The 22,777-nt window shown below is 37.7% G+C and overlaps 1 protein-coding gene across 1 annotated transcript in view; it reads right to left on the bottom strand.

Moving 5' to 3' along the window:
• Nucleotides 1-22,777, bottom strand: part of PKHD1 (PKHD1, fibrocystin/polyductin) — a 492,125-nt gene that overhangs the window by 335,000 nt on the left and 134,348 nt on the right. Inside the window, exon 35 of the mRNA XM_027840287.1 lies at nt 14,562-14,712. Coding sequence (XP_027696088.1) covers nt 14,562-14,712 — 151 coding nt within the window. The remainder of the gene's footprint in view (nt 1-14,561; nt 14,713-22,777) is intronic.

Consider the following 22,777-nt stretch of genomic DNA (forward strand, 5'->3'; position numbering starts at 1 on the left):
TTGTGTCACCTGAAATAAGTATGCCACCTATGGCTTTAACCCAGTTATTGATTAAAATATAAAAAAGCAAAGGATCAAGTACAGATTTCAGTGACCCTCCACTGGAGATTTCCAGTCATGTTTGCATTAAACTATTAATAACAATATTTTTAATCCAACCAGACACACAGTTTGAAGTTCATCTAGTTATATAATAATCTAGTTTATATTTTTCCATATTTTCCACAAAAATAGCATGAGATAGGAAAGATCAAATGCTTTGCTAAACTATATCTTTTCATTCTTCTTTTCAAAAGTATTCTTCTTTTCAACTAGTTTTATAACCTGGAAATGGGGTGAGTGGGGGAGGAAATTAAATTTGTCTGCATTGACCCATTCTTGATGAAGTCACACTAACTCTTTGAAATTACCATTTCCTTTTGTAATTCTTTCCTATCTCTTTGGTCATCTGTTCTAGAATATTCTCTAGAAATGAAGTCCACTTCATTGACCTATAGTTTGCAGTTCCTGTTCACTTCCCCTTTTTTTATAAATTGGTCAATCAATAAACATTTATTAAGCACCTACTATGTGCTATGTACTATGCTAAGCGCTGGGGATTCAAAGAAAGGCAAAAGACAGTCCCTGCATTAGAGGAGCTCCCTTCCATTGGAGGAGAGGAAAAGATCATCCGTTTTCTAGCCTTGCAGTATCTCCTCCATTCTCCATGATCTTTCAGATATCGTTGACAAGAGTTCTTTCATCACATCCACCAGTTCATTTAACACTCAAGGATGTAGCTCATCTGGGCCTGTTAACCCGAATTCATCAGGGGCAGTGAGATGATCTCTTACTATCTCTTTGTCTCAAGCATCAGCTCATGATAGCCATGGTTGTTTTGTCATTCCAGCATTTCCAAAGCAGTAGATTATAGTTAATACCAGAATACTAGAAAGAATAATTAATTTAAGAATCAACGTCATATTCATTTATTCCTCTTAATGAGTTGCTTTCTCCTATTACTGTAGGAGAATTGGTTTGCTTAGAATTTTTCTTGTGCAATCCCTATACATCAATCAATCAACAAACATTTATTAAGTGGCTACTTTACTCCAGGAGGAGCAGCTAGGTGGTGCAGTGGATAGAGTGCCAGGCCTCATGAAGACTCATCCTGACTTCAGATCTGACCTCAGACACTTAATAGCTATGTGACCCTGGGCAAGTCACTTAACCATGTTTGCCTCAGTCTCCTCATATGAAAAATGAACTGGAGAAGGAAATGGCAAACTCCACCAATATCTTTGCTAAGAAACCTCCCCCACTCAAAAGAGCTGAACATGACTGAAAATTACTAAACAAGAATATATACCAGGAACTGTGCTGACTTGGAATATGCACATCAGAAAAGAAACTTCAAACGTATGTGTGGTCCTTTCAGGCTACATGAAGATGTATGTTTAAAAATTATTTTGTAATCTATATATTTTTAAAAATTTAATCACATGTACTTCACTCCTTTCATTGGAGAGTTAATATATTATCCATATAAAACGTTACATGTGTTGTCCACTAGCTAATAGGATGTTTTGCTGTATTTTTTTTCCTTTTCTTGAAATTTTATTACAAGGAAAGTTATATTGGGGGTGGGTTGGGGTATATTGAGATGTTAATGTGGTACAAAAAAAAGATTTTGATAAAAAGGAAATGAAATCCTGTTAGATTCATAAACCATTCTAGCTAAAGAGAACTCAGAGATAATCTAGTTCAACTGCCCCATTTTGCAGTTGCGGAAAATTCAGTCTCAGAGAAGTGACTTGACTTACCCAAGGTCAGAGAGCAAGCTTATAGGTGGCAGAGCCAACACCATAACCCAGGTGGAAGCTAGATCTTCGCTTTTTCCTTTCCCACTTGCAAGATTCATCAAATCTACAAGTACTTATTAAGCACCTGCTATATGCCAGGTTCTGCGCTAGCCATCAGGAATACAGTCCAAGTCTCCTAACTCCAAGACCAGTATTCATACCACTACTGGGAAGGAGTAAGGAGTTTAGGATTTAGAACAGGAGACCTAATCTACTCCAAACAACTCATTTTACAGCTGAAGAAACTAGACTGAGAAAAATGAAGCGATTTGCCTAAGACCACTTTGGTAGCAGGGCTGGGATTTGAACTCGGATACTTCTGATGGGGTACTTGGGTGCTTGTGTTTGGGCGCTTGTGCTTGTACTTGGACCCCAATTTCTCCCTAGTCTCAGAAACATTGTCTCTGACAATTTCTCACAGCCCAAGGACACTGTGCCTAGCAATTACTCATGAGTGAGCCCCAGCAAGACCCTTATCTCTCTCCTTGGTGCAGTAACAAACAGCACCTGAAAGGAATTATTAGTTTGAACTGGCTTTGCACTGGATCATAAAGATGTTCTTACCCACTAGACTATCTATACTACCACCCTACCTCATTATCTACATCCTGGACTCCTCATTACTGTGTTCTAGACCTAAGACATATGTGTACTCCCTACATCTATTTTGTCAAACAAGACATTGACTGGTGGCAGACTGGTGGCAGTTACCTCTGACCGCCAGTTAAGTTAGTGATGTAGCAGACCTAAAACCACACCTCCATGTGGCCCCCCCTTGCGGGCTTTTCCCAGTGAACTCTGGGTAAAACGTTTGTGCAGTAGATACAAAAAGTGTATGTTCCGTTAAGAACTGACCACTCCTTAACCACTCCTTAATCCCGCCCTGAATCACCTAGTTAGCATATTTGACACGTTTTATTATATTTTATCCTATATAAACTTTAACTGTGCAATCCTTGCCCACTGAAAAGCATAATCATTAACTTTTTGCCAACTTGACTTAAAGATTGCTTGAGTTTGTGAATTCATTCCAGACGACCCTGTCCTGTACTTCAGTCTTTGAGGGGTCTCAACCTCTCAGACCACAACATTTCAATGCTAAATCTGGTGCTTTTTACACTAAATGAAATCATCCAACAATCCTCATAAAGATATATGTCAGGGATGGATTCAATTTTGGATAAGCTCAGTACATATTTTCAGTGAAAAGAGGTCTAAAAAAAAAAACCTAAACTACACAGTCTCAGATAATTTAGGTGGGTTCTTCCTGGAAGTAGTTAAATGTCCCTTAATGGTTCCTTGTATGTCTAGGATTCATCATCTCTGATTCAGGACAGTCCCTATGGAAACCATGCCAGCAGATGACCTTATACCAGGGAACACTCTAGTCTGAACTGGCAGAGATCCCTGTGGCAAGACAACAGAATCAGGTCATTTCTGTCCTTTTTGAACACGCACAAATCCAAAAGCAACAAGTTCCCTCATTAAAAGGTTGTTTCTACCCACTTGTTTCCTTTCTTCTTTGAAAAGAACACATTTCCTTCCTTTTGGGGCAGCTGAGAAAATCCCTTGGTGTGTTCCTTATGGAAAAGTTTCCACTCACCCACACACCATTCCCGTGACCCTTAAAGGCTGATTTGCATTTATTCTGGCTCCTTAGAAAAGGTTAACTAAAGAAATCATCCCAACTTGTCTTGCGGCCATACGCACCCCAACTTCTGCCTCCTGGTCTTAAGACCAGGATTTTGGATCCCATAATCCATCTTTAACCAAGTTCAGCCAAAGGGCTAGAAAACAACACCACAACCAGAAAGAGGGAAAAAAAAAGTCAGTCTAGTGATTAAACATTGCCAAGAACCTAGTAGATAGGAAGTAACTAAATCACCATTCCCTCCTCAAACCCAGCAAGGCTTCTCTTTCATTTCTTTGGTGCATGTTACAAGCCTGGATCTGTCCCTTACAAAACTGTTGAAGAAATGCTCTCTCAGGGAGTCTGCATTCTATCAGGGAAGACAACATGTACGTAAAAACATCAAGGATCATGTGAAAGGGACCTAAAAAAAAAAAAACTAGTGCAAGTCTTTCATTTTACACATGAAGAAACTGAAAGACAGAGAGGTTTAATGACTTGCCCTAGATCATACAGATAGACTGCTAAGATTTGAGCTTGGGTCCTTTGATTCCGTAGTCAATGTCCTTTTCACTGTTTCACAGGCATCTTCTATGCACATAAAAATACATACAAAGTAGTTTGAAAATGCATTAACAAGATGATATGAGAAGTATTTTGCAAACTTTTCTTTTAAAAGCATTTTTAATGCAAATATCATCATTAGGTGAGCAATTTTTAAAACTATATATATTTAGTGCTTAGAAATGACTAGAATGTTTACTGCCTCTCAAGCCTGAGATGATAATTTGCTGCTACAGGTGAAAATGTTCTATTAAATTCAGTAAGGAAATTTATACTATTTAGTGGTTTATAGCTATTAAATAATGGTGTTGCATAGGGCAGGGGTGAGGCAAGAGGGGGGGAAGAATCACATTCCCATGCCCAAGCAAAACTTAAATCACATATCCCCCTGTGAAGTATAGTGCAAAAAGTGCTAACTTTGGGATTGTCGAAAGATCTGGGTTCAAAACCTAACCCTGCAACATATTACTTATTTTACCTTGGACTAGCAGCTTTACCTTTCTTGGTCTCAGTTTCCACACCTATAAAATGTGAAAATGGAACTGAAAAAACTACAAAACTTATGCTGATTATCCCTAAGGTCCCTGCTAATTCTATGATTCCCTCTCTCATCCCAGTAAATCATCATTTTTCTCAAAACATTTGAACCAGTGATTTGTTTGTCCACCACCGTGGAATCACACTGTTCGATTTCTGCAGTGTTTTCATACTGACCCCTTTCTGAGACTCATTTAACCTAAGGGAATGTCCATGATGCCTCTCTTTGACAGATATGTAAATACTGTCTTCTAGTCAAATCCCAGTCTGATGCTATAGCCTGGATTCTCCATAGCTATGTCAGCAGAGAAGGGCAGCTAAGGGGCACCATAGTGCACAGAGTGCCATATCTGGAGTCAGAAAGATTCATCTTCCTGAATTCAAATATGGCCTTAGACACTTAGTAGCTGTGTGATCCTGGTCAAGTCACTTAACCCTATTTGCCTCAGTTTTCTCATCTGTCAAATGAACTGGAGAAGGAAATGGAAAACCATCCTGTATCTTTGTTAAAAAAAAAAACCCAAATGGGCTCACAAAGAGTCAGACACAACTCAACAAAGTGGCAGTAGAAAACAATCTCTTACAGTTGCTATGAAGCTGAAAAGGCTTTGAGTATGTCCTCTAAAGACCGGCCACCAGGTTACTCTCAAGGTGATGAATTTTTCAGTCACCGTATTTTTTTTCTTTTTAAAATATTTTTTTTCCAATTACATGTTAAAATATTTTTAAACATTTATTTTTAAATTTTTTGAGTTCCAAATCTCTCCCTCCCTCCATCTCTTCCTCCCTCCTTGAGAAGGCAAGCAATTTGATATAGGTGATACATGAGTCACCATAATTTTTGAAAACCACCTACTAAATCACAAATGATTTGCTTTCTGATTCTATTCCAATAGCAAAGTTTCCTTGAAATGCTGAGGGAAGTTATCTCTATCCTGCTCCTGGAGGAAGCAATTCATGCTTGGGAAATGAAACAATAGACTCTCTGAAAGCAACCTCCTCACTCCTATGCTTCAAAGGATCACAGGTCTAGATAAGGAAGGGAGCTCAGAAGTCACCCAGGCTACCCTCCTTCAATTTACAGATGAGGAAACTGTGGCCCAGTTTGCTCAAGGTGAATTGCTCAAGGTCACACAGGTAGTAAAAATCAGAGGCAAGACAAGGTTTTCCCACTGTTCCACTCGCTCTACCTTTTTGGAAAATAATGGAAGTAAGGCAGTGAATAAAGTGCTAGGCTTTGAGTAAGAAAGATTCATCTTCCTGAGTCCAAATCTGCCATCAGACACTTACTAGATGCATGACCCTGGGCAAGTCACTTAACCCTGTTTGCCTCAGTTTCCTCATATGAAAAATGAGGCTGGAGAAGAAAATAGCAAACCACTCCAGTATCTTTGCCAAGAAAACCCCAAATGGGGTCATGAAGAGTCAGATATAACTAGAAACAATTGGACAACAACTTGAAGTCAAAAACCTGAGTTCATATCTTGCCTCATATCTTTATCAGCTGCTGGGAAAGTTACTTAATCTCTGTCAGCCTACTTCTGCATCTGTAAAATGAAGATGATAATAATAGCACCTACCACATGGGGCTTTTGTGAGGATCAAATGAGAGAATATATATATATATATATATAAACCTTAAAATGTTATATAAATGCTAGTTATTATTGTCATTTCGTCAATAAACACATATTAAGCATCTACTGCATGTCAGGTGCTGTACCAGGCTGGGTACACAAAGATTGAAAATGAAATAGTCTCTGCCCTCAAGGGGCTTACATTCTAGTGGGGGATTATAACAGGAAGTTCCATGTCATTCTGTCCATTTCCTAGATAGGGAAAAAGAGGCAGAGCATGGCAAAATTCTTATCTGACATCATGGCACAGCCTGTACAAAATCTATTTCTCAACTGTAACCTTCCACCACCAGGCTTCATTTCTCTCCATTACCTGAAGGACCTCTATGTGACATTGTAACACCCCCCTATGCTATTCCATAGAGTTCTTAACTATCTTTAGCCTATCTAAAATTCCTTATTTAGAAAGACTTAGAGAGGCAGATATGATCATTCCATTTCCATAGTCAGACACTAAATGAGCCAGAATGTTTCTACGGAGTATTAAGTTTCCCTGAGAAAATTCCACATAGCATTTTTCAGACACCAAAGGTTTGAATTTATGAAGTCTTTCTTTAGAACAAGATAATCTTGTCAAGTCTCTAAACTATTGCTACTATGCATCTCCCAAATAGGACCATTTTCACAGGGTTACTGACACATGGCTCAGTTTTTCCCTGACACAGGGACCATTATATCTAGATGAAAGGTAAGCCCAGATCACCTGGGACAATTCAACCTTAGAAATGCATTCTGGCAGAGAGAGATGACAGACAGACAGAGACAGAGATATGGCAGATAGATAGATAGATAGATAGACAGATAGATAGATAGATAGATAGATAGATAGATAGATAGATAGATAGATAGATAGATAGATAGATAGATAGACAGATACATAGATAAAGGGAGAAAGAGAGATAATAGGTAGGGAGATAGAGGATATGTGTGTATATTATATATATGTACATATATAAATATATAGATATAGTTATATTCTTTATTTTTGCCATATGATTGTGATTCCATTGGTATAGGGAACTTGCCATGAGGGAATATTACTAATGCAAACGGGAACTTTTTCCAGGACCGATAGTTACCTAGCACACTGAGAGTTTAATAAACTTGGCACACTCAAATATCCAGTATGTGTCAGAGATGGGATGCCTGATATTAACCAGTACTATTATAATACCTTGGATTTACACTGCCCTCGTATTCAATAAAGTGCAAAGAGCACAGAGAATTATGAGATCATTTATCCTTGACATATTTTAGTGTTAGAGGAAAAAGCAGATGTGACTAACCCATTTTACAGCTAGAGCCAAGGAGGCAAAGGAAAATAGTACAAACAGACCAAGGTTAGTATATACATTGTAATGATATTACAAAGCACTTTATATACATTATGTCATTTAATCTTCACAACAATCTTGTGAGGTAGTTACTACTTAAGAGACACCTAGCAAAGTAGAAAGAGGGGCTGGCTGTAAAATCAGGAAGACTTGGGTTCTAGTCTTGCTTCTGGCACATGCTAGCTCTATGACTATGGGCAAACCATTTACCTTCTCAGTACCCCTAGATTAAGGTAAATAGAGCTCATTTCAGAAACTACAGAAAATACCAGTTCTCAATAAATAACTCTATCCTCCACAGACCAGTATCTCAGTCATTTACACCCCTGAGCAAGAAAGTAATTAACACAGTGCCTGGTATATAATAAGCACTATGTAAGTGCTAGCTATCATCATCATCTTCTTCATCGTCATCATCATCATTATTGTTATTATTATTTATTAACCCTAACATAACTTCTAGGAGTTACTCCATCATATGGATGCCCCTCTCTGTGGATCTTCTGTAAATATACATGGCATTAAGATTTCTATTCTGATTACCCTCTACCGTGGTGACTACTTTCTTTTGCCAATGCTTGTTGCTGTATTATATATTTCTATTTCCCACAGCCAGGGATGTACTGATAAATGTTTAACAACCAGCTCTCAAAAAATATGAATGATATCTTTTTAAATTTAATCTGTTTTATTAATACTCTTAAAACTAGAAAATCAACAATGCAATATATCATACCCTGATTTGTAATGATGATTTATTTCCAAGGTATAAATGCTCACACTGAAAATTTAACCATGGGGGTTCCAGATGGTTCCAGAACACCCCTTCCCAGCTTTTCACTGCTTCCAGAAGGTTATTTGGCACAATAGCCCATATTTGTCCTCCTTACTTCAAAAGTTTTTATTTCTTATATTTTCCTTGGTGTCTAGCACATTTATTCTCTTTCCTGGTGACCAACTCTTTAACTGCTAACCCATGGAGAAAGAACACAACAGAACCCCTATCTCAGCCCAGTGTGTTCATAGTTCAAAAAAATGTAACCAGAGTACCTCCATTCTTCTGAAGTACAAGCTGCACAGACCCAATCTTCAAATAAAAGAGGTTTCTCAGAGTCTAGCAGAACTATAACCCCTTCCATATTAACAGGAGAGTTAATCCCTCCAATGCCATGTAGTTTCACAGTGGATTTGGGGGGTTTGGATTCTTTTTTTAATCATTTGTATCCCTATTCTAATAGAATCTGGAAGACATATTTCCCAGTCAAGTCAATATTTCCCACTAGGTTTACGGCATCCCATTCCCTGAATCGCCTTGGGCACTGAGGTAGGCTACTCAAATTCCTTGGATTCCTTCTAAAACATATAGAAAAGGGAGAGGAAATCACGCATTTCATCTGGTACCACCATGAAGCAGCAATTAAAAGATTTATAATCTACACTATCTATATATCTAGTTATAAACACCAATGTCACCCTTTTCCTTTCTCTAATTTCACATATCCACTCACTTCCATCCATTCTTTTCTATCACATTGCCACCACCCTGATCCAAGGCCATATGTCTAGAAGACTGTATGTTTGGTATCTTTGCCTTCAGTTCCTCCCTACTTTAACTTAATGTTTAGATTATTGACAGATTGATTTTTCTTAAATATCACTTTTATCAGGTCACTGTCCTGCTGAAAGAAACTTCAGTGGTACAGTGGGAAAAGCATTGGATTAACAGAAGACCTGACTTTGAATCTTACCTCTTCTACTTACCACCTATAGGAAGCTGTTAGTCATTTGAGTTCTTGAGACCTCAGTTTTTAATCTATAAAACAAGGAAGTTAGACTGATGCAACTTATGTAAACTTGGCCAGGTTACTTAACCTCCATAGTCCTCAGTTTCTTCATTTGTAAAATGAGAACATTTACCTATTGAACCTCTAAGGACCCTTTAAGCTCTAGATCTATGAATGAAATGGTCTCTATGACTATTTCCGCCACTAAATTGATGATTATATGGTATCCAATGACCTTCAAGAGCCCCTCCAACCTATATTTTCAACTCCAGTTTCCATTTTCCTAAAACAAATCCACAACCTCAGTGAAGTGATCTATTTACTGTCCTCCAAATACGCATATGCACCTCTGTACTTTTGTTCCAGATGTTCCTCACTCCCTGAAATTCTCTTCTCTTCTCTCCACATGTCTGAATCCTAATCCTACGAAAGATTCAAGTCTCTTCCATAAAGTTTTCTGGGATCATATTAACATTCAACACCAATCATCATCATCATCATCATCATCATCATCGTCATCATCATCACTGATCAACTTAGATAATATTTTAAGGTTTTCAAAGTTTTTACATACATTATTTCATTTGATTCTCATAAAGACCCTAAGAGAAAGGTTCCACAGGTATCATTAGCCCCATTTTGAAGATAGGGAAAAACAAGCTATAGCTCAGAGAGAGTGACAGAATCACAGACTTAGGAATAAAAGGAAACTTAGTCACCAACTAGTTCATCCCTGTTATTTTACAGAGGAGGAAACTAAGGCACAGAGGTAAAGTGAATTGTCCAAGACACATAGCTAATAAATGTTAGAGGCAGTTATTGGACTCAGACCTTCCTGATTCCAAGGTGAGCATTCTATCCATTGCATCACACTATTTCTCAAAGATCTTAGTCCCAATGCCACAGTCTTAAAGATATGGCTGAGTCAGAAAGGAGACCAATGAGCCCAACCCAGAAATAGTGAAATGTAAGGTAGGAGCAGAAAGGGAGGCAGCCTCTATTTTTAAAAAAAAAAAAGTCTTAAGAAAATAATCCAAGTCTGACAAATGGTCAATTCATCTGACCAAAATCTTACTGCTTATTCACCATTAATATTTTAGCCACTGAAAAATAATAGCTAACATTTGCATAGTGCCTACTGCCCTGGGCACTTTACAAATATTACCTCATTTGATCCTCACAACAAATCTGGAAGGTAGGTGCTATTATTATTCCCATTTTATAGATGAGAAAACTGAGGCAAACAGAGGCTAAGTGATTTGCCCAGGATCAGGGACTTTCCTGAGGCCAAATTTGAACTCACATCTTTCTGATTCCAGGCCCAGCATTACTAACCTATTTAATGTCAGTGCTGCCAAGAACCCTTTTGTTCTTCCCCAACCTGGCCTTCTGGTTTTAGCTTATTAAACTCCTGATATTAATCCCCTTTCCTTTCCTTTAAGGCAGGGATTACTTTTCCACAGTACCTAGTATTTGTCAGGGCAAGAGGTGACACCTCCTATCCACACAACCTAGTTTGCATGATGCCATATAATACCTTGTGCTGTTAATTAACTTATTTCCCCCCAATGACTATGCTAAAGGTCCTAGGGGGTAAAGTCTATGTCTCTCATTCCCCACCCCCATCATACATACACACCTACTGAGGGCCTATCACAGTGCTAAAGAAACAGCAGGCAGTCAATGAATAGTTTTTGAATGAATGAACCCCAGCTTGATCTGAGTTTATCCATAAGTTGCAATTTTAGAAAATGGAAATTTGTTGCTTTAAACTTTTATAAGAATTCTTGGGGCCCTTCCAAGTAACAGCCAACTGAGGCTAGTGTTTTGGCCCAGATGCCTCAAGAACATAGTTCAACACAAAACTAAAGTGGAAACTGATATTACAATTTCCATCATTGAATCATTTTGACAACTAAATACATGTGATTATACCAGGATCCATACATAGCACTAAGGCTCAGGTTAAGCAAAATCATACACTTCAGTAAGGCATCTAGTACAACTTCCAAGCAGATCTTAAAAGGACACATTCCAATTTTGGAATATGTCTTTTATTTGTCCATTTTTGAGGCAGCTAAGTAGCACAGTTGATAGAATACTAGATGTAACATCAGAAAGACCTGAGTGCAAATCCCATCTAAGACATATAACTAGCTATATGTGATACTGGGTAAATGGACTTTTAGTTTTCCCACCTGTAAAATGGGGATAATAATAGCACCTACCTCACAGAAATGTTTTGGGGATCAATGAGACAATACAAGTAAAGTGCTTTACAAACTTTTAAGTTTTCTATAAATGCCAGTTATTATTATTGTTGTTCCTTAAGTACCATGGACTTCAGCATAGAAGTATCACTAAAAAGAAAACTGCCTACGTTTTTGCATTTAATTCACATCTTTTTTGGGGGGAGGGAGAAATTCAGATCTATGATTTTATTGCTATAGGGAACTCTCATAGGAGAAACTCTCTCTACCAATGCAGATGTGCACCTTCTGTGCAATTTGTAGTTTTAAAATGTTGCCTAGGCTTCGAGGGGTTAACTTGTTCAAGGAAACACATTCAGTTTGTGTCAGAAGTAAGACTTGAATCCAACTCTCCCTTGCTTCAAGGCCAGATCTCTTTGCACTATTCCACATTGCCCTGTTGATGAACGCATTGTTATAATCAATCATAACAAGATATACTATTTATATTTATCAAAAACTATCACAAGAATAAATTTGTCACTTATTAAGTATCCGCATTGTAGCTGGTACTCCAACTGGTCATACAACAACAAAAAGTAAATATGTGGACACATCCCTAAGAATGAATGAAACAATCCAAGAACAATCTTCATTCATCTAGAAAGTTTTCCTAAAATAGGTGATCCATCCTAAAGCTAAGTAATTATTTGATTTTTGACATCGACTATGGGCAGTCCCCACTTTTCACCACTCTTGCTCATTAAGTGACTTAGTCAATAAATGGAGAAAAAGGTTCTCCCACATGGACATACAATTTCACTGATGGGGGGACTTTCAGAGTGGAAACTCCCTCCACAAATAAAAGTCAGTAACTTCACTGTAATTTAAAGTCTTAGTGTGTTGCCTGAAGTCCTGAGATGTTAAAAGACTTTCCTGTGGTGCTACAGGTCAACGTGGTGGTACACTGAATAGAATGTCAGACCTGGAGTCAGAAAGAATTATCTTCCTGAGTTCAAATCTGGTCACAGACACTTGCTAGCTGTGTGACCCTGGGCAAGTCTCTTAACCCTCTTTGGTTTCATTTCCTCATCTGTAAAATGAGCTGGAGAAGGAAATAGCAAACCATTCCAATATCTTTACCAAGAAAACCCCAGAATGAGGTCACAAAGAGTTGGATATGACTGAAGAAACTGATCAACAAAATACTAACAGTTAGCAAGTACTGTCCTTATTTATCTGCTTATCTGCTTTTTATGCAAATTAAATTTCTGTAGGGAAGTCCTTTGAAAGCCAAGCATTTAGCCACTTTCCTATCCCAGAAAAAGAAAGGAGGAGTTGTGCTTAGCAAACGCTGAATCTCCTTTAGACAAGTGTATCGCATCAATCTGAGGGAGGAGCTGTCCAATCCTAGCACAGGACAGGTTATAGGGAAGAGGTGAACAGGAGCCAAACTGGAAAAACTGCCCAACTTCACAGGTCTTCCGTTATAGTATGGCTTCAGTACTTAGTGTGAACTGAATTCCCTCCATGAGTACAAATGATCAAGAGTTAGTTATTATAAAAAATGAGGAAGGTAAAAGCAGTGTGGAAAATATTGATTTAAGTCTTTGAAATCCTAAATTAGGAATCTGGCTGCTATGGTGGGATGGATCTGTGGTTAAAGCAGGAAGCAAAATAAATAAGCCAATGAATGAAAAAATAAATAAATGAATGAATGAAAGTAATGCTCAAAACAGATTAAAGAGGAAGGATGCAATTGGAGTATATGTCTGTTAATAGGACAGTGTCCTGATGGGTTTATTAGATGGTCTGGGTATTCACTTCAAATAAGATAAGTCACATTATGAAGACAAAAAAAAGCAGTAGAATGTAAGCTCCTTGAGGGCAAGGTCAGTCTCCTTTTCATTTTTGCCTTTGGCATCCCTACTGTGCACTATGGCTTGCACATAGTTGTAACTTTCAAAATGTTAATTGAATTGAATTGACTGAGTGAGTAGGACACATTTGGAGTGTGGCAAGGAATATTATGCTAAACAAAGTGACAGGATTTAGCAGTTACTTGATATGAAGGGCAAGGTCTAATATAACATCAAGGTACCACACTTGGAGGTAGAATAGAGACTGATTTCTCTTTTATGAGTAAAAAAAAATAGATGGGGAGACTGCTTGGTGGGGGGAAATGAAGAGTCTGGTTTTTATCTACCTTAGTTTTTAATGCCAGCCAGAAATTCAGATGGAGGAGGAGTCGTCCTTTTCCGTTTTCAAATAAGAACTGGACTATGAGAGAAAGAGGGGGCCAAAAGAGATATTGAAGGATCATCCTCCTAAAACCAATTATATTGTCTGGTTTCAACTCCAGAGAATTCCTTAGAGAAGTTGGGAAAGCTGACTCACTGGGAGTCTCTGAGACTAAAGTCATTCTACAACCATTCAGAGAGGCTGGTTCAGAGGGTCCTAATATTCCTAAGCTGAGACGGGGGTAGGATTGGGAGAAAGGGGGTTGTGGTCAGATGATCGTAGGGTTCTTTTCAGTTCTAGTTTCACTATGATGATCTGTTAGGCCCAAGCTTCTAATCTGCTCCCTACAGAGCAGAGATGTACCAGATGACATATGCCCAACAGTAAGTGGCTGCTCTGCTGTCATACTGAGGATAGCTTAAATGATTTGGAATCCTTCCAAGCACAAAGGGACTGGCCAAATCATTTGACATTTATTGGAGAGTGGGGCTGGAAGGGGACATAAAGAGTTCATTTTAAAATATCCACCCAGAAAGTGGGACAAATGCCATAAAGATTATCTGTATAGACTTTTATTTTCTACAAGAGTCCAGGCAGCCCTCATTTATATTTGAAAAAATATATGATTAACCATAGTTAACCATGAATGCAGATGTTTTGCATTAGAACCACAAGTCAAAGTTTGAAAGCATTTAATATTATATATTGCTACCATTCAGACTAAATTGTTTTTTTAATGTACACAATATTACAAATTTAATTTTGAGCTGTTTGGATCAGTCTGTAAAAAAGATTTGATTATACCTGAGTGTTCTGGCCCCAGTTTTTCCGTATCTCAGTAATCTTGGCGGTAATTGGCTGATTAGGTGCCTCACACTCCATCTCTGCCTCAGTTTCCATGGTAATGTTACAGGAGCTATTATAGATGAGAACTTCATCTCTTTCCACTTTAGGGCTGAAACGAGAGGGGAGGTTAAATGGGGTGTCATCAATCTTAATGAAATGCAATTATTTTTACTCTTATTAATCATTGCAAGCCATTAGCTTGTGGCAACTACAGGCCACCATTTGTCAAATTTTGCAAATTTCTGTAATTTTGTTTCCATTCTTTTATTGTTTATTTGTTTTCCCTTTATCTGCAACCCCTGCAATGAAAATATATGCGGTAAATATCTTTCAGTAAGGCTTTGCTCTTTTCCAAATCTATTAGAAACATTAGCAAAAAGAAAAAAAAAGCATCTTTCTCCCACTCCAAACCAACAAGCAAAGCAGGGATGACACAGCCTGTTTTGAAGATGGAAACAAACACTGGGGAGAGATTTTTCTCTTTCCCCCTTCTCTCTTCCTGCTCTTACTCACACTTAGCACTGGGGGAGTGAATAGCCTTTATCCCCCCCAGGGCAGAGGGAGAAATTGGAAAACCCACACAACTGGCTAACTGGTCCCTAATTCCAACTGTGAAAAAATGAGCTCATTTAGGCTTTCAATTCCCTCTCCCCAGCTGATGGCAATGAGTCTCTGTTGCTAGGAGTGGAACATTAACTTAGTAAATTAATTAAACTTACTTAACAGCCCAGACTAAGGAGATTCGATATATGTGCCAGTTATACTCCCAGCCACTGGCTCTAAAAGCCCCTCTTGCACTGAACAGAGAAGTCAGAAGATGGAAAATGAAAGACAGGGGGCCTGACAGCTTTACTTAGAAAAACAAAACACTTGGACGTATTGGAGACAGGTTAGGAGGGGAGTTTCTAAGGGTATTATGCCCAATAGCTGTGATCTTCTCTCAAGCTTAATCCTGGCTGTGGGCATTGCTATAACTAACTCACAGATTATTTATATTATTGATAAGCATATCACCATCATCATACTTGACATTTGCATCATATTTTATATTTTCAAGTCACTTCTGTAGCTATTAAATTTCATCCCCCACCTTTTATGAGGAGGAAATTGAGGCCTAGAGAAATTTTGCTACTTCCTTAGGGTCATACAACTAGTGGCAGAAGCAGAGCTAGTGTCCAGGTCTTTTAACTCCTTCTGAAATAATCTTTGAAGTACCTAGTCAAATGTTAGGTAGTGAGTTACCTGTCACTGAAAGTGTTCCAGCAAAAGTCCAGTAATCCATCAACCAACATACACCTATTAAGTTCCTATGTACTAAACATAGCCATCTAGGTGCTGTAGTGGATAGAGCACTGGGCATGGAGTCAGAAAGATCTGAGTTCAAATCTAGCCTCAAACACTTACTACCTGTGTGACCCTGGGCAAGTCACTTAACCCTTCATCAGTTTCTCATCTGGAAGATGGGGACGCACTGGTGAAGGAAATGGCAAACCACTCTCGTATCTTCACCAAGAAAACGGTCCATGGGGTGATGTAGAGTTAGACACAACTGAACAACAGCAAATGTACCAAATATTGTGCCAAATGCACAAATGAAATAATCACCATTCGAACAGCTTACATTCTATTGGAGGAGGCATCACGAACAACTAGAAGGATAAATACATAGTGAATATATACAGACTAAATACAAAATACATACAAGGTAGTTGGGAGGACGCTATCTATAGGGGGAAGGTTAGCAAACCACCTATCACAGATATTACAGAAGTTACTCCTACAAAGGGGTGGACTACAAAGTTCTTTCAACTCCGCTTGAAGCTTCAAATTCTAAACCTGGTAGACAATAGAATCCCTGGGAGGACGAGAAGCAGCTGGTGAATAGCCTTCTGGCTCAAGAACCCAGAATCCTACTAAGCCATAGTATCTCTTTTTAGTCAATGTCAAAGATGTCTCTTTTAACCAAACATTATAAAAGCAAGCATTGGGAGTTCAGAACCAAAGAGACTTTAAGTCTACCTAACATTTCAAAGTGAACTTGATGCTGAAAGAGGCCTGGCTCATTCTCCAATGGATATGTTGTCAAAAGATATGAATGGGCAAATAGTTTTCAAAAGAACAGCAAACACGGCACTGGACTTAGAGGACCTGAGTTTAAATCCTGCCATAGATACTTACTTGTTACATGGCTCTAAACAAGTCATTTAACCACTCTATGCCTCAGTTTCCTCATCCACACAATATGGGGGGGGGGAACAGACTCAATGGCTCCTAAAGTCCTTTCCAAATCAATAATCTTCTGAAAAATGCTATCCACGTCTAGAGAAAGAACTGAAGTCTGAATGCAGATCAAAGCATACTGTTTTTCAATTTATATTTTTATGGGTCTTTTTTTTTCCTTTTGGTCTGTCTTCTTTCACAACATGACTAATATGGAAATGTGTTTTGCATGATTACACATGTAAAAAAATTTTTAAGTGAAAATAAATAAATCTGTAATATTCTAAACCACTGGTATAAAAAATCAAATTGAAATAGTTCCTTATGGGCCAAATGCTGACTTAGTAAATTAATATCATCTATGCTGTATTGTATTTTTACGTATTTTTGTTAAATAGTTCCCAATTACATTTAAATCTGGTTCAGACCCACTCAGGAGTTTTTCAGACACTTCTGTTCTAAACAACCATGTGAAATTGTTCCAAATGACTAATAATAAAAGAAATCCAAATCAAAACAATATTCAGGTTTCCCCTAACACCCAGAAAATTGGCCAGGCTAATAAAAGATGGAAACTGTCAATGTTGGAAAGGTTGAAGGAACAAAGCAACAAGATATTACACTCTTGATGGAGTCGTAAATAGGTCCACACATACTAGAAAGCAATTTTTTGAAGTGACTAAATTTTCTATACCCTCGAGACAATTGTTTGACATATATTTCAAGGAGGTCAAAGACAGAAAACAAAAAGTCCAAAAGATACCAAGATGTTCACTGCAACTTCTTCTCTGAGATTTTAAGCTGCAGTGCAGCTGATAATCTTCACTGGCAGAAAGTTTACTTATCAAAGATGCTCTAAACCAACAAAATCACAGACCCAGTCCAAAAAAAGAAAATGTCATCACTGCAACTTTTGTGGTCCAGCAAAACATTGGAAACAAAGTAGATAGCCACCATTTAATAAATAGCTAAACAAATTGTGTAATATGTGTATATTATTGCAGCATAAGAATATATAATCAACAAGCATTTAGAAACGCATGGGAAGACATAAAATGATGCAGAATGAAGCAAGCAGTTATGGTAAAACAATATACACAATGACTAAAACAACAAAAATAAAAAGAATAAAAAACTAAAACTCAACATTGTGTCATCATAATGACCAACATTAGCACTTAAAAAAAGAAAATATCTTTCCCTGCTTTCATGGCAAACAGAGTTGGGGAGAGAAGGAGGGAATAAGTACCTACTATGTGCCGGGCATTGTATTAAATGTTTTACAAATATTATCTCATTCAATCCACACAAAAATCCTGGTAGAAGGTGCTATTATTATTATTCCCATTTTATAGTGAGGAAACTGAGGCAGATAGGAGTTAAGTGGCTTGCCCAAGGTCACACAACTATTAAGTATCTGAAGGCAGACTTGAACTCAAGTCTTCCTGACTCCAAGTCTAGTGCTCTATCTACTTTGCCACTTAGCTGCTTCTTGGTGTTGATTAGTTTTGTAGCACTATTTTTAGGGAAAAAATCTTTTCCAATCTTTGTTGCATGGGATGGCTTACAAAAAAGAAGAGAGAGAAAAGAGATATATCCAGAAAAGAATATGATATAAAAACAAGAGACGTCAATTAAAAAAATTAAGGAAAAAAAGCCTGGCCTGAGCATCATTTTCCTGCAGACTTTCACTCCAAATGTTCAGCAGGACTCATGACAGGGAGTAAGGAAAAGGAAGTATCTAGGATCTCAGGTTTAGTCCCTTTAGAGGTGCACACAGGAAGAAAAGAGAATAAAAAATGCAACCTTAGAAAACACATGAAGTAAAGATGCTTTAAATCATAGAATCTTGTCATCTAGTCCCAAAACCATCCATCCAAAGAAAAAAAAATCTTCTATAAAATTCCACAAGTTGGCTTGAACATTCCAAGTGATGGGGAGCTTACCACTTAGAACTGAAATGAAAATTGCATCCCTCAAGTAAATGGCCAAATATTGGTCATGACCGTGACCTCTGAAACATAGAAATTAAGTCTTCTTTCTCCTCCACATAGCAGGTCTTCAATTCTTGGTTTTCTCCTTCAAATATTTGAAGATGGCTCTTATGTGTCTCTCTCCCTTTCCTTACCATTTATTCTTCTCCTTTCCAGCTAAACATTCTCAGTTCCTCATAAGGCATTATATCAATAATACCCTGGTTGTCTTCCTCAGCCTAGCTCCATCTTGTCCTAAAATCTGATGAACAGAACTGAAGAGAGTACTCCATATGCATTGTGACTGGTGCAGATTATGGCAGTATATTCCCTTTTGTTTTTTTGGACATAATACTTTTATTAATGTACCCTAAGATTGCATCAATTTTTGGCTGTTTTTTTTTCACAGCTACATTCCATTATTAATAGGCTCATAATAAGAGTCAGTTAGGATCAACTAAAAACTTACACCATTTCCACAGAAAGTGCTATTAATCCTTGACCATATCTGTACAGTTGATTGTCTAGATGTAAACATAAGACTTGGCCTTTATCTCTATTACATTTCATCTTTATTAGATTCCAGTCCATTGTTGCAGCCAGATGAAATCATTTGGAATCTTAATCCCATCATTTGTTTCTAGCTATCACCTCAGTTTTATGTCATCTGAACATTTGACTAGTATGCCTTCTATGATTGTTGATATAAAAAATACCAAACAGAGTCAAGGACAGAGATCTATGGCATGCTACTAGAGACTTTCTTCCAGCTGACATTTGTCCATTAATCATAAGTCCTTGGATTTGCTTGTTGAACCATGATTCCATATAATGAAACTATTCTTCAACCTGCGTTTCTCTCTCTAGAACCCAAGAAAAAAATCATTAGCTTTTGTCAATTGTCTTGATAGAAATCAAGATACACTATGTCAACGGCATATCCCAAGTCTACCAGCATAGCAACCATAACAAACTAGGAAATGCGATTCATTTGGCATAGCTTGAGTTGAGTAAATCCACCTTGCTTTCTACTTTAAGTATCTTTAAACTATGTGTTAGGATTGGCAATGAACATATTGAGTATATAATGCTTAGCACTGTATCTGACATATAAATGCTAGTTGACTGATCACCTGGATTTTAGTTTCTAGGATTCAACTTTCTCCCTTTCACAAAAATTGGGGGGAGGGGAGAATTTGCCAATTTCCAGTCTTCTAGCATTTCCTCTTCTCCACGATTACTGAAAGGTTACTAATAGTGGTTCTATGATTACTTTTAGAACTCTGCAATGTAATTTATCAGTGATTGGAAACTTGAATTATTTGAAAGCAGCTAAATGTTCTCCATCTTCATTTATCTTGCATTTTCATTTACAAAATCAAAGAATCCCAGAAAAGTAACCATTTAGTCCAATCAATCCCAGAAAGGGGCCCCCCACTACAATACATACAGCAAGTGTCATCCAGACTCTTCTCTATTTCTCCCTCCAATGAGAATAAATCCACTTCCTCCCAAGGCAGCCCATTCCACTTTTGGAAAGCTCTAATTATTAGGCAGAATCCCTCTACATCAACTTTCATCCATTGCTTCTGGCTCTGCAATCTGGGAACAAATAGAACAAGTCTAATCTTTCTTCCATATGAGAGTTTTTCAAATATTTAAAGAGAGTTATATGTTCCTGCTGAGTTTTGTCTAGGCTAAACATACCCAGTTCTTTAAACCAGTCCTCATATGGAATAAATTTGAGACTCTCCATCATTCTGGTTGCCCTCCTCCAGGCTTTACCTACCTAAATAAAGCCCTTCCTAAACTATAACCTGGCAAGTAAAGAGAACAATAACTGTCACCTCCTTATTCCTAGAAGTTATGCTTCTCTCAATGCAGTCCAAGATTGCATTAGCCCTTTTGTTTGCCGTAGCATATCATTGATTCATATTGAACTTACAATCCACTAAAACCCCCAGATCTTTTTCAGACAAACCACTACTACGATTGTACTTGTGATGTCAATTATTTTGAACCTAGGCAAGAGCTTACATTTATTCTAATAAAATTTCATCTTTTAAGATCTTGTTGAATCCAGTATTCTAGCCTGTCAAGATGTTTTTGGATCTTGGCCATCCACTGGGTTAGCTATCCCTCCTAGCTTTGTGTTGTGTATGAATTGGATAAGTATAACATCCATGTCATCAAAGTCACTGGGAAAAAAAAGTGAATCAATAAAGAGTCAAGAACAAATCCCTGAGGCATTCCACTGAAGACCACCTTCCAAGTTGACATAAAATCATTCACTAATGGAATCATTAGAGTCCAGCCATTCAGCAAGTTATGAATCTGATTCATTGTACTATTGGTCAACCAACATTCCACCATCTTTTCAAAAAGAATAACACGAGATATTTTGTCAAATATATTGCTAAAATCTAGTTAAAATATTTCTATATAACTCTCCTTATCCACCAGCCCAACACTGAAAGAAAAAAAATAGGAAGGAAGGAGGGAGGGAAGGAGGGAGGGAGGAAGGAAAGAAGGAAGAAAGGAAAGAAGGAAGGAAGGAAGGAAGAAAAGAAGGAAGGAAAGAAGGAAGGAAGGAAGGAAGGAAGGAAGGAAGGAAGGAAGGAAGGAAGGAAGGAAGGAAAGGAGGGAGGGAGCTGTCTCTTTAGCATCCATTCCATTTTAATCAAATGTGTTCTGCCCTTAATAGTTTGGAAATCATTCTCCTTGGTGGAGATTCAAGTCACATTAAAGGAGTCCTCCTGCTTTGTTTTCATCAGTTAACGCTATACAACCTTCCTCAACTAGTACATCTATCTATTCCTTTTTTGTATTTTATAAACCTGAGGTCATATAAAAAGCACTTTGCAAAACTTGAAGCACACAAAAAAAATTTAGTTAGCATTATTATCAGAATTATTATTGACCTGACACTCTTCTTACATACTTGTGCTATTCTTGCATCCCTCTAATATCTCATTTGATCTATCTTTTTTAAAAATTTTGTAGTAATATCTAATTATAATATTTAAAAACTATAATACAAATTATATTGGGAACAATGGATGAAAGTTGATGTAGAGGGATTCTGCCTAACAATTAGAGCTTTCCAAAAGTGGAATGGGCTGCCTTGGGAAGAAGTGGGTTTATCCTCATTGGAGGGAGAAAAAGAGTAGAATCTGGATGACACGTGCTGTATGTACTGTAGCGGAGGACCCCTTTCTGGGATGGATTGGACTATAACACAAATATACCACCTGATATTTTATAATGATTTGTAGTTTTTGTTCTCTTATTCTTTCATTTGATATAGTAGATAGAATGCTGGAATTGCAATCAAGAAGATCTAGGCTCAAATTCCACCTCAAACACTTAAAGCACTATATATATAAATTTTAGTTATTCCCACAGCTATCCTAAGAGTTAGGCAGGACTCATATTAATCCTTGGACTGAGATGAAGAGAAATTAAGTGACCTTACCTAATTAATGGTAGGTAGGTGTCTAGAAACTGACTTCCTAACTCCCACACTCACGTTATTGTCACTAGGTTGGTTAGGTCTTAAGGAAATCATGCATTTAACAAATATTTTCATTGCATTTTACGGTTAATATGAAATGTATACCATGTAGAAGAAGCTCTGATGGCCTTTCAGAACAAATGAGTAAGGCACAGTCCCTGCCTTCTGGTAGCTTATAATCTAACGAAGGGACTAAAACAACCATCCAGACAATTCTAGACAGAAGTTGGTAATTGTCATAAGGGATATACAAAGCTCAATGGGGATTCATAGGAAACAATTAACGCAATTAACTAGAGAAAGACATCCTAAGAAAGTAGAATTTAAGATAGGTCTTAAGGGATGGATGAGATGCAGCATGGCACGGTAGATAAGCTGAGGAACTTGGGGTCAGAAAGAGCTGGGTTCAATCCTGCCTCTGACATTTATTAGTTCGGTGACTATAGCCAAATCTCTTAGCTTCTCTG

The sequence above is a fragment of the Vombatus ursinus genome, unplaced genomic scaffold (genome assembly GCF_900497805.2).
Source record: "Vombatus ursinus unplaced genomic scaffold, bare-nosed wombat genome assembly UNPS02004698.1, whole genome shotgun sequence".
NCBI classification, from domain to species: Eukaryota; Metazoa; Chordata; class Mammalia; order Diprotodontia; family Vombatidae; genus Vombatus; species Vombatus ursinus.